This window comes from Syzygium oleosum, unplaced genomic scaffold (assembly GCF_021117445.2).
Source record: "Syzygium oleosum isolate NSW1041296 unplaced genomic scaffold, Sole_v2.1 Sole_v2.35, whole genome shotgun sequence".
In the NCBI taxonomy this organism is placed as follows: Eukaryota; Viridiplantae; Streptophyta; class Magnoliopsida; order Myrtales; family Myrtaceae; genus Syzygium; species Syzygium oleosum.
In genome coordinates this window covers 1,934,281-1,947,560 of record NW_026607519.1, presented here as the reverse complement: position 1 = coordinate 1,947,560, position 13,280 = coordinate 1,934,281, and the positions used below count along the sequence as shown (strand labels likewise).

General features: G+C 39.3%; 1 protein-coding gene across 2 annotated transcripts; it reads left to right on the top strand.

Moving 5' to 3' along the window:
* Window positions 1–3,600: 3,600 nt before the first annotated feature.
* Window positions 3,601–10,387, top strand: LOC115676987 (O-fucosyltransferase 39). 2 transcript variants are annotated; one of them, XM_056305165.1, is made up of 11 exons: window positions 3,601–3,949; window positions 5,193–5,255; window positions 5,350–5,431; window positions 5,636–5,706; window positions 6,351–6,439; window positions 6,554–6,757; window positions 7,348–7,615; window positions 8,401–8,628; window positions 8,717–8,914; window positions 9,024–9,225; window positions 10,055–10,387. In XM_056305165.1, the coding sequence occupies exons 1-11, from the start codon at window positions 3,839–3,841 to the stop codon at window positions 10,075–10,077; spliced, it is 1,539 nt and encodes a 512-aa protein (XP_056161140.1). In that variant the 5' UTR covers window positions 3,601–3,838; the 3' UTR covers window positions 10,078–10,387. The 2 variants fall into 2 exon arrangements, with proteins under 2 accessions (XP_056161140.1, XP_056161141.1); XM_056305166.1 differs by lacking the exon at window positions 10,055–10,387 and adding an exon at window positions 9,301–9,543 and having other exon boundaries at window positions 9,024–9,263.
* The last annotated feature ends 2,893 nt before the right edge of the window (window positions 10,388–13,280 follow it).

Below are 13,280 nucleotides of genomic sequence, written 5' to 3'. Positions count from 1 at the left end.
TCACTCTCCCGTTGCACTAAACTTTCGTGACTTTCCAATAAAGTATTGACGTGTCAGATAAAGTGACTAATTTTCGTAGTCAGTGTTCATTTTGTTGGAAACCTTGTACATAGTGAAAGAGATCCCATCACCCAAGTTAGGAAATCCTTTATAATCATGAATATATTCATAACTCAGAATATTACAAGATATCTGGTTATGGCACTCTCTCTTCCTTTTGATTTTCTTTCTGTCGTAGAAGTCACATTTTCATACTTACAACATTTGTATAAATATAGAGGTAATCACGGCATGAAATGAATTTATGGATTAAAAAATCATAGAATAAAACCAATATACCTAATTTTGATCATAGATAAAAACACACATACAACAAATATCCACTTTCATGATTATCCTCCAACTCCAACCTCATACTTTTGTTAATATGATATATATCGGATCAGCACACTTTTGATCACCTAACTAACTTTTATTAAAATGTGTAATGATATTCTTGAACTTTTTTTTTTACAACCAAGTCCTCAATTTAATTATATTGCTCAATCCAATTCTCTAACTTTACTTGATTTGTTCAATCGTGTACGTCATTCTTGCTGTTAAGAAATACATTGATCTTGCTGGTCGGGCCCAAATTGCCACATGGAGCTACCATGGTGTGTAGAAAAAGCCATATGCAAAAATCTAGAAAGAATTGTGCCCGGGGGAGGGGGGATGCAATGGTCCTCTGCCATCGCCGAGGGCCCCCGAGCCCTTGCCTCGCGGTGGCAACACTATTGGTGGATCTAGGTGAGGGTGTGCTGGCCTTCGGTTGAGCACTCAACCTAGGCTAGGGCTTCTTGGCCCTCGATTGTGCATGATAAGGACCGATGGGGCCTCGTCGGAGATGGTGTCGCCGGAGATGGTTAAAAGCCAATTACCCTTGACAAACCTCCGACAAAGGCAGTGCGACCTTTGCTAGTGGTGGACGGCGCTAATCCCCTTATCTATTCCTTTTTTGTGTTAAAACTTTTCAATGTGGTTGCCCCGTCATTGTTATTTAAGTGGCCATCTGCCAATTTTATACCAATATTGCTACATTACACAATTTAACAACATATGATGAAATGAGTCCATTGGACATATCACAAAATTAGAAGATTTGAGTGCACAAAAGGTTCTAGGCTAAGGTCTATTGCCCTTGACACATCTTAACACTGATGTGTCAAAATTGACTACAAATAATGGAAGGAATCGATTGGACACATCGCAAAATTAGAAGATTTAATTAAGAAAAAATAATTGAGACCCAATAGCGCGTACGACAAAGTTTGAAGAACAAAGTTGCACTTAACCTAGGTTGAGTACTCATTTAAATTATCGTCATTTGATGATATGGTTAAAATTATTCTAGGGTATTGTAATTCTTATACATTAGTACATCTCACAAGGTAAATGGTTCGTTTAGACCATGTTTGCTTGGGGTAAAATGAAGTATGTAACGACATATAATTTGTAATTGCACTTTCGAATCGACTTTTGTTGTTACATCTAGAATCATGCTATTTCATTATTAAATCGATAGTGGGAGGAGGTGATAATTTGAGATTGATAATACTATGGTGCTCCTGCGTATGCTCAAGTGGAAATGAAAACCATTCATTCATAGTGAAAATCATTATTTTTTTCTTACTTTCCAATAAATTATTTAATTAATTTGCGCATTTCATAAGGCAAATGGCATCTTCTTCTCTCATTGCGTGTAACGTCTAATGAATAGTAAAGGCTGTTTTGCAAATGGAGTAACGATAGAGCTTTCGCACCACTTTTTGGTCATTCTGTTTTTTTTTTTTGTCGAAATGGTCATTTTGTTTAGTAGGCAATGGTAACGGCATAGAGCTCCTTTCTCTTAACATTATTATATTTTCCTCCTCTCACCCTTTATTTGTAACTCCTCGATTAACAAATATTTGTTTATCTTTTTGTGTGAAAAAATTATACGAGACTATAATAAGTAAGAAGTAAATGTGCTAGAGATAAACTATTTTTTATAGAAAATATAAACAATATAAGATGTTACCTAACATTCATATGTACATTACTCTCTCTAAATACTATCTTGTAAATTTAAATTTATTATTTAGTTGTCCTTTTATCTTTTGGAGGTTCCCAAAATTTGCTGCCCCGAGTATGTGCCCTTTGTTTACTAGTAGGCACTCTAAAATCTAGCTGACCATGATGTTTTCACATTTTTTACTGCATAATCTTGGTGAAAATGTCACAAATCTCCTTCTAATGGTAAGTTTATCGTTTGTGATACTTGTCATAACTTCTGGATAAAATGAATATCGGTTGGGATTAGGGTTGGCAATTCGTATCATGTAGTATTAAAATTGAGCTCACACGAATTTGGTTAATCCAAACATGAGTTTTATAAACGTATCGAATTGACTCGATATGAACGTGATTCACTAATAAAGTGGGTCACATGAACAACAACACTAACATGATTAGTAAACGTTTCGCTATGCTAGATGTCGACACGATGCTGTTCGTTAATCTATTTACAAACACAAGTTGACCTCAGTATACGATAAACACGTGAAACACAACAACTTCTGTTAACAAGTTTCTAGATAATATGAATATATTCACTTGACATTAAATTAAAGTGTACTATCTCGACCAAAAAAAAAATCTAAAGTGTACTATTGTGTTAGTCTTTCTTCATGTTTAATGACTTTTATATTCATAAATGTGTTTAATTTTACTTACAAGGATTTAAAAAAGTCCGTAAATATGAATATTAAACGTGTTAGAATGTGTCTAATTGTGCCGTGTTAAAACGGATGACCTGATAACTTCAACGTATCGATTCACGTCTATATAGATCAAGCGGGTTAATCAGGTTACACCCGATTTTCAACCGTGTCAAGACACTGGCCAGTTTATGCCAAACTCAAGACTGCTCATCGTGCAAACGAATTGTGTCGAGAATTGTCGGTCATGATCAGATGCATACGGGCCAAATAATTAACATGTATCGACGATAAATTAGCGGATCCTAAAGTTGGAGACTTTCGTTACGGCTAAAAAAGGGGCGAATTGCTTGTTAGTGAGTGGGATATAATGGAAGTTTCGCATGCGAATGCGAAGTGGGGGGGTGCGTGGGCGAACGGCGAATGTCCCGAGCATCCTTTAAGAGCAGCAAAAAAGGCAGGTCAGCTAATCAACGGAGCAATGCCCATGTGGGTCCCCTGAATGAACCGCGGCCACTATGCTGCTGTCGGTGGCACGAGAAATAAAGAAAACGGGAAAAAGGAAAGAATGAAGAAAGCAGAGAGAGAGAGAGACATCATTCAACACTCAACGGTCCAAGAGAGAGAGAGAGAGAGAGGGGTGTCTTTCGTTTGCCTCGAAAGCATGGATGCTGCTAAAATGTCACAGCTTTCGTACAGTGACCTTGTACACAGCTTTTATCGTCCCCACCCTCCCTTTGATAGGGACACACCTCTGCATCATCAACACAGTCCCGTCTGTACGGGTGTCATGTGACAGAAGATGCCCTTTACTCTCTCTACCTCTCTCACTAAAACCACCGAAAAAGCAAAGCACAGGCTAGTGACATATTGGAGAGAGAGGGAGAGGGAGAGAGAGAGAGAGAGCGAGCGATTAAAGTTGATGTTTTGTTTGTTTGGTGTGCTCTCTCCTCCTTCATTAAAAGCTTTGTGAGGTGCAGGGTTGTTCTTCTTCTTCTTCCTCGATCAACCCATTAAAGATAAACAAGGAAATATCCAAGTTTGGGAGAGAGGGGGAGAGCTTTGAGATCCGAGGCTTTTGGCTTGGCTTTGAGCTAAACATGAGGCATCAGGGTGGAGGGGCTCTTTTTGGGCTCTTGGGTTTGCTTCTCCCTGTTTTCTTCCCCAGTTTGTTCAGTCCTCTGAGCCACGCCTCACCTTCTGTTTTCTCGGTACGTTTCTGCTTCTTGATCATTTTCCTTGCATCAAGAGTACTCCTTTTTCTTCTTCCTGATAAAGTGTGAATTTATGTTCGGATACTGCAGAGTGTGGTTCTTTCAGTTGGACCCATTTGGTCTTTTAGCTTTATTAGCGTAGGGAAATCTCTGTGGATTTTTACAGTTCACCTAAACTCGTTTCTTAAACGGGAGAAGCTTTCCCCTGGAATGAGTGGTCATTCTACTTATTTCGGAATCTATAAATGTATTTGCAGGTTTTTTTTGTGTGGTTAGTTAATTTTTCTATGTTCTTTCTAAAAGTAATGATTTTTCCATTGCTTATGCACCATCAGTTTGGATGAGTAATAAAATAGCATGTTGATTGCCTTGAGTATGTTTAATCAATATCCTGAATGCAACCGCAGGAATCGATTATGGGTAATTGGGTATTTCCAGTTAATCTTGATAGAATCATGCTCTAGATTGAGCTCAGGTTCTATTGGTTGAAAAATGTTTGGTTTTCTGTCAAGAGTGGACTCACAAGTCTTTGCATTTTGTTGGACTAGTTGACTCAGTTTACCGAAATGTCGTGGCTTTCACGGTGGTCATCCAAACTCAGAATATGACTTAATGGGTTGAAAGGTCCAATTTGTTTAATATTTCTGTTAGTATCATGGCATTTGCATAGTACTTACCTGAGACAGTTTGCATAGTACTTACCTGAGACATGGAGGAGTATAATACCTCGTGGGCATTTAGTTGTGTTTATTCCTGTCACTCTTCTTGATCAGTTATAAAGTGAAAATGCTTAAATCGATGGTTTTTAATTGGGATCAGAAGCTAAAGAATGAGGAAATCCATGAACACTGGTCTTATTTGTTCAACCCCGCCCCACTAAGTCGGATAATGCTTGGTTTTTCTGTTTTTGTTGTTGCTGTTGTAATGGATCATAAGATAATTAGGAAAGAAAAGTGTAATCTTGATGCCTAATTTTACGTTCTTTTAGTGTCTTTTTGCAAATGTCTTCGAGGTCCAATTGACTTCAGTTTAGAATAAGTGGTCACTTCCAAGAAGTCCAAGTTGACCAGCCTGTAAGTGTTGTGGAGCTATCTCTATGTAATGCTACGACCTGTGATCTTTAAGGTCACAAAAACTAAGATGAACTCCTATGTATGGATAATTTTCGATTGTTATGTACCTGAATTCATTTTCTGGAGTTTTTTGTCATGGTGTACAATGAGAAAAGGGCTTTGTGCAGGAATGGAATGCTCCCAAGCCGAGGCACTTGCATCTTTTGAAGAGTGCTGTGGAACGCCAAAGTGTGAGTTAATTGGCTGTTAAAAAGTCAAGCAGTGAAGCTCTTATTAGTGCTCAAAAGTTACTTTCTATCTAATCATCTTCTTTTCCATATTTAGTCAGATTCAGTGCAAAACGAGCTCTGGAATCCATTGAGTGACCAAGGATGGAGACCATGCATCCAGACTACAAACACTCCTTGTAAGTAATAGAAGATCGAGTTGTGGTTTTTGTCGTAGTCGGTCCTTGCTAATTACTAAATCGGCATTATTACGGTGCTCAATGGAGACATGAGCACCTACAACCTGGGTCATTGACTTTATATTTGCATTTTTGTTTGAATTCTTTTGGGGTAAAGGATGATAATTTATGTTGTTTTGTTTTGACATCTTGTCTCACATACAGCTTTGCCTGAGAAAAGCCAGGGATATATTCAAGTGTTTCTAGATGGAGGCTTAAACCAGCAGAGAATGGGGGTAAGTACTTGAGAATCTTTAGTGTTCCATTTTCAGAGGTGTCAGAAATTGCAATCTTTGGCGGATCCATTTTATGGATTTTAGATGGCAAGAAGAAATTATAACGTCATGTCACCTTTTTGTAATGCAGAATTCAGTGTCATTATATCTGGCTAGAGACTATTGATCTGCTATGCACCTTTTCTTTATTTTTTTGACCACATGCAGCTGTCCTTTATAAGGTAGGGGGGGGGGGGGGGGGTATCTGGACTTTTTAGAGCACCTGACTAATCGCATGGGATGACTATAGGTCTGTCAACCCTCCACAACCGCATCACTATTGGGGCAGGAGCTCCTGGAGTGGACTTGAGGGAATATTTCTCTCTGAAACTCAAACCCATGATGACTATGCCTCCAAGACAAAATTTAGTGTCGAGCCTTAATCAACTGGGCAAGCCCGCATGGTTGATTGGTTATGCACGTTGTGATTTTAGTTCACAGATGTGTTATGTGCTCACTGTCATTATATAACTAAATATTGCCTAAGTTCGATATTTCAGCACCTTTTTTTTTGAATCTCTAGTAATCCGTTCTCTGTAGATATTAGAAGTGAAGAGGAGGTTTATAGTTCCAAGAGTTAAGCAATTTTTATTGTCATTTTACAGGTATGTGATGCAGTTGCTGTGGCTAAAATACTGAATGCCACATTAGTTATTCCATACCTCGAAGTAAATCCTGTTTGGCAAGATTCAAGGTAGTGGAAGAATCTAGCTTCAAAAAATGATAACTCTTGCCTTTGAGAAATAGGTTCTTTTCAATCTCACAAATCTATAGAAATAATCAAGTGAAGCTAAAATGTCATTTGCAGCTCATTTGGGGACATATTTGATGTCGAACACTTTATTGATGTATTGAAAGATGACATTCGTATAGTGAGAGATCTGCCTGATGAATTCTCCTGGAGCACAAGAGAGTATTATGCTACTGCCATTCGCCCTACCAGAATTAAGACTGCGCCTGTTCGTGCTTCAGTCAACTGGTATCTGGAGAATGTCTCGCCAGTACTCCAGAGGTTAGTAGATACCCGATCTTATATTTTCTGCATCTTAGATCTTATGTTGTAAATTGTACTGCTGCATCAGTGCCAATGATAGTTATTTGCTACTTTTCCAATTCATGCGTTGCCTTGATTTTCATGAATTGCTTTACTGAAATGATTTTTTTATTCCTGCTCTTACAAGTTGCGTTGTTTATCTCAACATAAATTGGGGGATATCACTCACAAATTGGTGTTGTGTCAGTAGGTTTTGAAACTCGCTTAGGGTAATTTGCTAGCGACCATGGGAAAACACTGCAGCTCTTTTCTTTTTATGTAATGCTGTAAAGAACAAACAGCAAATTGATTTGAGAAACAAGATCTCAGGTACTCACATTTTTGAAATGGTAATTTGATAGAAGAATCAATCAAAGCTTACCTAATTTCTTCGGATGTATTTGTAAACCTACACTGCATACGGTAAGATGTATGGAATGACCTATATTATCGATCCACCACTTATTGTGACGAGGGATCTGGTGTCCTGAATGCATGGAAAGCAAGTGGTTGTCTAAAGATGGTTGTTTTCATCTTACTTATATAACACCTGCTATAACATTTTGCAGTTACGGGATTGCTGCTATTGCCCCATTCTCGCATCGCTTGACCTTTGACAATTTGCTGATGGACATTCAGCGATTGCGTTGTAAAGTGAACTTTAAAGCATTGATCTTTGTCCCTCATATTAGAACACTTGGAGATGCTCTTGTCAATCGTCTACGGTACCCATCTGATGATAGTAGAGCAACTGCTGGCAACTACCTGCGAGAGGTCACTGATTCCACTGCTAAAGAAGCAGGGAAGTTTGTTGTTCTACATCTTCGGTTCGACAAGGTATTGCCTACTTTGGTAGGCTTGATAACAGTTGTTGCTCTAGTCATTCTGGAAAGTTGAGCATCATACTACTTACATCTCCTAGCTCAAAAGGGTGAACTTTGCTGTCTCAAGACCTTTAACCATGTTGTTATCCTTCCTCAGGATTGAGCCTTATCGAGTGAGATAAGAAAACCCAGGAGAACATTGCATTTTAATGTATATGACAATACAGTTATTGTGCATGTCTCATGTAGAGGGGTGAAGACCCAAATTTGGCTGACTTTTAGCTAGTCTAAAGTTTCCCTAGTGATCTTCTATTCGTGTTGTTTCTGCTCCAAATCGTTATAGTTGTCTGATACTTTCTGAGTGGAGTTTGAAAGACAGTTGCAATTCATGACAGCATTTTGGCTAAATTGTACAGCCACCACCTCAACCTTGTTTCATCAAAGCTATACAGTAGGTTTTGTTAAAGGTGTGTATCGATTTACTACATTATTGTTGTGAAAATCGAAAATGGGTCCTATCAGCTTTCTGCATGCACTGCAACCCCCCAACAACACCCATAGAGGTTGTTTTTCTACCTTGGGTCCATTTTGCTCTCTTTAGCTCCCCTGCTCTTCAAACTTGAGATAGGGATGCAAGTTAGAACTTGAACGTAAATTAGGGCAGTAACTTGATGAGTTTGCTTTAACAATCTGTCATGTCTCTTGAGTATGATTGTAGTTCATGAAAGGATAGATCTCCACCTTTGAGCAGGTAAAGTTTCTTTATGCAAATTAACTAATATAATAATATACCTACAGGATATGGCCGCACACTCGGCATGTGATTTTGGTGGCGGTAAAGCTGAAAAACTGGCCCTGGCGAAATACCGGCAAGTTATCTGGCAAGGAAGGGTACTTAACTCTCAGTTCACTGACGAAGAGCTGCGAAGTCAAGGACGTTGCCCATTGACTCCGGAAGAGATTGGATTGCTGCTTGCTGCATTGGGCTTCGACAATACTACTCGTTTGTACCTTGCCTCCCACAAGGTGTTAACAGAAGAAAAACCAGTCTAATATTTCGCAAGAAACTGCATAACAGAAGTTGTCTTAGTGAGGGAAATTTTGTCCTATTCAGGTGTATGGCGGAGAAGCTAGGATTTCCACTCTAAGGAAAATGTTTCCACTGATGGAGGACAAAAAGAGTCTTGCATCCGCAGAGGAGCGAGCCCAGATAAAAGGGAAGGCCTCTTTGCTGGCAGCGGTGGATTATTACGTCAGCATGCACAGCGACATCTTCATCTCTGCTTCTCCGGGGAATATGCACAATGCATTGGTGAGTCTCACAATTGCATATTTGTCATTTCCGATTGTTATAAGCACGTGCAATGCTCATTCGAGTCGATGCCTATGGGGCGATAACAATTTGTATGTGCTGTAAACAGGTGGGTCACAGGACCTACGAGAGCATGAAGACCATAAGGCCAAGCATGGCGCTATTGGGTCAGCTCTTTCTGAATAAGAACATCAGCTGGTCCGAGTTTCAGGAAGCGGTCATTGAAGGGCATAAGAACAGACAAGGTCAAATCAGATTGAGGAAGCCTAAACAATCCCTATACACATATCCAGCTCCTGATTGTATGTGCGGTGCGTAATCTAATTTTTACTTATTTTCCCATCATAGTGTTGATTTACTGGGGGAGGGGGGATACTTCCTATTAGTGTCATTATTGTTTGTGGCGTGTAATATTTGGTCAATAAGAAAGCAGTCCTGTTTTGCCCGGTCGTCGTGGGACTTTACTTATCATTTTGTGCTTCGGGAGAGTGCGGAGGAGTGTAAAGGTTGGGACGCGGGAGGGATTTATACGGAAAACGGGGCTGCTTTTGTCGATGTCTTCTGGGTTTCCTTATATATTTGTGAACAGAAAGAGTTGGACTTATATAATACTACAGATAATTGCAGTATATCTTTGATAGTTCCATGTGAATTCTTTCGATTTCTCTCTCAAAACTCTACATGATTCGGATGAAGAGTGATAAAATGAAGGTGCTTTATATGGTTTTGGCGCAAGTGGTTGCATAAGGCGACAGTCCTCATTGTTCCATTGCTGCCTCTCTTCATTCTCGATGAGCGAGAGTTTTGATCGAAAATTGGCAACTGGAAAATGAAAGAGGTCTAAGAACGACGAGCAATGCGTTATTCATGGGCGAGTGGAATATCTTTGACTGGTTGCTAATCTAAGGGAAAGATTCATGGCTATATTCAAACGAATGCTATGAAGTAAAGGAAGCTTTTGATACAACTCCTTTCTTGTGGTCACATAATAATTGGGCGATTCTTGAACTTTGATATCAGTCAATTAAATGTAGATTTACGGAGTTAGTCGACCATTGTCAAGAAAATGACCTAATCATTGCGAGTTAATTTCGTGGGGCTTTTTGACACTTCTCTTTGTTGACATTGTTGATGGTTCAGGGTTGTACTTAGGAAAGAAGTAACGAAGTCATGGATCTTGCCTATAATGAGCTCGATCTTTCTTTTCTAGTTCTCTAGCTCGCATCAACACGGTTACGCCTTATCTTAAGTTTTGTTTCCGATTGGGGAAAGACATGATCTTTATCGAGAAAGCACGAGTTGTGTTTGATTAATTGATCCCTGCATAATCCCCCCGTCGGTCATGATAATTGACTATCTTATGTTTCTCTCTAATGCCCAATTCGTGCATATCAGTATTCCAATTTTGGGTTTGTATGCGACTTGCCAAACTGCAATTCTAGATGTGATTGGCGATGGAATCTGGTCATGATATGCACTGCCTATGAGATGAATGGTGGTCCATCTCATATGGGGGTCCAGATGATATTTCTCCCATGGAGATCTAGGGTAGCATTCATGCTGAGGTTTTCGACCATCGGTTTTTTGCCAGAAAGCTTTTGACCATCGGTTGAGAAAGAGACAACGTGAATTAACTCTTTGTCAACGTGGCCCATCACGCAAGAGATGTGAGAAATGCTTTCCTCGTAAAGAGAATACTAGATTGTGTTCCCCTTCGTGTTATTGGAGCGACAAGAAGTTACTATTTCACTTTTATTCTCTTCTGGTTGCAGTAAAGAGTGGATTAGGAACGACATTTCATGTGGGGATGGACGCAAGAGGATGTTAGGTGATAATAATTTTATATTGGAGAGATGATATGGTGTCGAGTAGTTAAATATATCATGATTAGCTCATAATTTATTGATTTGAGCTTTTGAGTGAAAGCGATTTGATATGTTGATGTGCTCGATCTTGGGCTTCCTAAATTGAAAAAAAAGAAAAGTATAGGAAATAAAAAATATTAAAAAATTCAAAAAAATATATAAATATGTTTAGGACTCAAATTTTATACTTGACACAATTAAAATGTTCCGAATCCGTACAAGTGCAATGAACTTAGAATTTTTTTTGTGGTGATTCTCCCTTTCCTGCTATGCTCTCCTCTCGCATTTGAGAACATTTATTTTGCTACAAGTCGATAAAAGCATTAGAAACCATTTCCTTCCAATTCGTTAGCCAGTTGTCCTTGATCAGCTTCGGAAATTCTCCGCCATAATTAGCGCCGTCGGCATTATTTTACTCTAAAGATAGGTAGGCCACCACCTGTGACCTTACCTAACCTTTTTCCCCTGTTAAACTAATGGAGTCGGACTGCGTTTGGTGGGTCAGGTTTCGGTTTAGGACCATGCCTTAGTAATCACGTACTTTCTCGTGAGTCCACGATTATATAAAAATTAAATTTTTGGTACAAAATGATCAACTCCCAAAAACCGTCCTCACTTTTCAATTTACGATCACCTTGCAATCTTTATTTTCGAAAAGCCTGCGCCCCGAGTTTCGCCCCTTAAAGACCACTTCTCACCTTACCATTGGGTATTTATGTGAAATCATTTACAAAATAGCAACTTTCTTCCAAGAAAGGGTTAACGCCACCGAAAAAGGAAAAATTCCAAATAAAGGCTTGAAGCATCGTCATTTTCTCAAATAAGAGTATGAAGTGGACATTATCTCAAATAAAGGCCTGAAGTTGCCAAATTATCTCAAATAAGGGCATGAAGTGGCCAAATCGTTTTAAATAAGGACCTTTGGTCAGCCGGTGACTATTCCGATGTCGGAAAAGGGATATTTTAGTAAAAAAAAAATTATAAGTATATATTTTTGATTTTTTACTTTCCTTTTCTTTTCTTTTTTCTTCTTCCCTCCCCAGCCATCACTGTGCTTGGCCAGCGGAGGTCGTCGGCCTCAGGCGAGGGCTAGGGTTGCCCTCGTCGATGTCGAGCGAGGGTAGCACTCGCCTGGGCGTGGGAGGGCCGCCCTTGCCCGCTTAGCCCAGGCAACGGCGCCCTCGCCTGAGTCCAGCGAAGGGAAGGGGCCAAAAAAAAAATAGAAAAAAGAAAGAAAAAAAGAAAAAATATATAAAGGACGAAAATGCCCTTCGGTCGGATAGGTCAGGGCCTTATTTGATACTGATATAGCAAGTCACTTCAGACCCTTATTTGAAACAAGTTCAACTTCAAGCCCTTATTTTAGAAAATAAGGGCACTTCATGCCCTTATTTAGAATTTCCCCCCACAAAAAATTTCAAATTGGTACACCCGGCCACATTTACTCTAAAAATAAAAATCCTAAAGTAATACAACATGACAAATCTACCAAAAACTTGGGGCGAAATTGATACAGGTGTATCAATTTAGGATAAATATGACACAGGTGTACTCGTTTGAGGTAATTTAAGATAAATGTGCTACGAATGTACCGGTTCAAGATTTTTTGCGATCCAAAAATTAATTTGGATAAATATGGTTTAGTTTACCAAATTAAGAATTTTGATGGTAGGAACTGTTCAAAAAATGATCCCCATCCATTTTCTTAATTTTAAACCCCACCCAAAACACCTAAACCAACCCAAACCCAAAGAACACTAAGGTCACCTGCCGCCACCGATGCCTCCTGCCGCTGCGTTTGATTTCACCTGGTTTTCCGTCGACGTCAACGCCACTACCCTCCACCCTTTTGTGCTAGCTACGATACGAGCCCCCCTATTTTTCTATCAACCAGACTCGGTCGAGCTCGTGCCATGGTGGCCGCGACCTCATATCGAGATAGCGTCCCTTGTCATGAACGGGGACGATATCGATCTAAGGTTGCCCACAATGCAAAGATGTATTTCTAAAAGTACATGATTCAAAGCGGCGAAGATGCGAAAAATATAAAAAAGAAACGAAGAAGAAGAGGATACTTGATATTTTCTCTAATAGAGTTGACTAGACCTAAGCATTTAAGGCCCAATAAGAGAAGGGCTAGCCCAAATCCGACCTTTTTAACTGCAGAAAATGCAGTGAAGAATGCAAATCTTGAAACATACTGTATACAAAGTTTAATTTTGGAGTCAAGCCTTGGCGATTAACATTGAATTTAATCACTAATTCTCTACAATGTCAATGACGACGTTCGAGGCAAAAATCTTCAAGCATCACCGATCAAGTTATACATGATCAATAAGATTCACATGTTGATTGTGCTTCCCAAAAAAAAAAAATGCTTGACTGGCGATACAAGTCCACTCGATCGGTCGAAAATTTGGATGCTTGGACATTCACTGACTCGGAAATTAGGACTTGATCGCATGAATTTCAAAAGGTGCAAGATTACTTGAAATGTTTGG

Excerpts from the sequence above, each read along its gene's own strand:
- LOC115676987 (XM_056305165.1), top strand. The coding sequence starts at position 3,839 with ATGAGGCATCAGGGTGGAGGGGCTCTTTTTGGGCTCTTGGGTTTGCTT. Across the intron at positions 6,758-7,347 it reads GTCTCGCCAGTACTCCAGAG|TTACGGGATTGCTGCTATTG; the intron begins GTTAGTAGATAC and ends AACATTTTGCAG. Across the intron at positions 8,629-8,716 it reads TGTACCTTGCCTCCCACAAG|GTGTATGGCGGAGAAGCTAG; the intron begins GTGTTAACAGAA and ends TGTCCTATTCAG.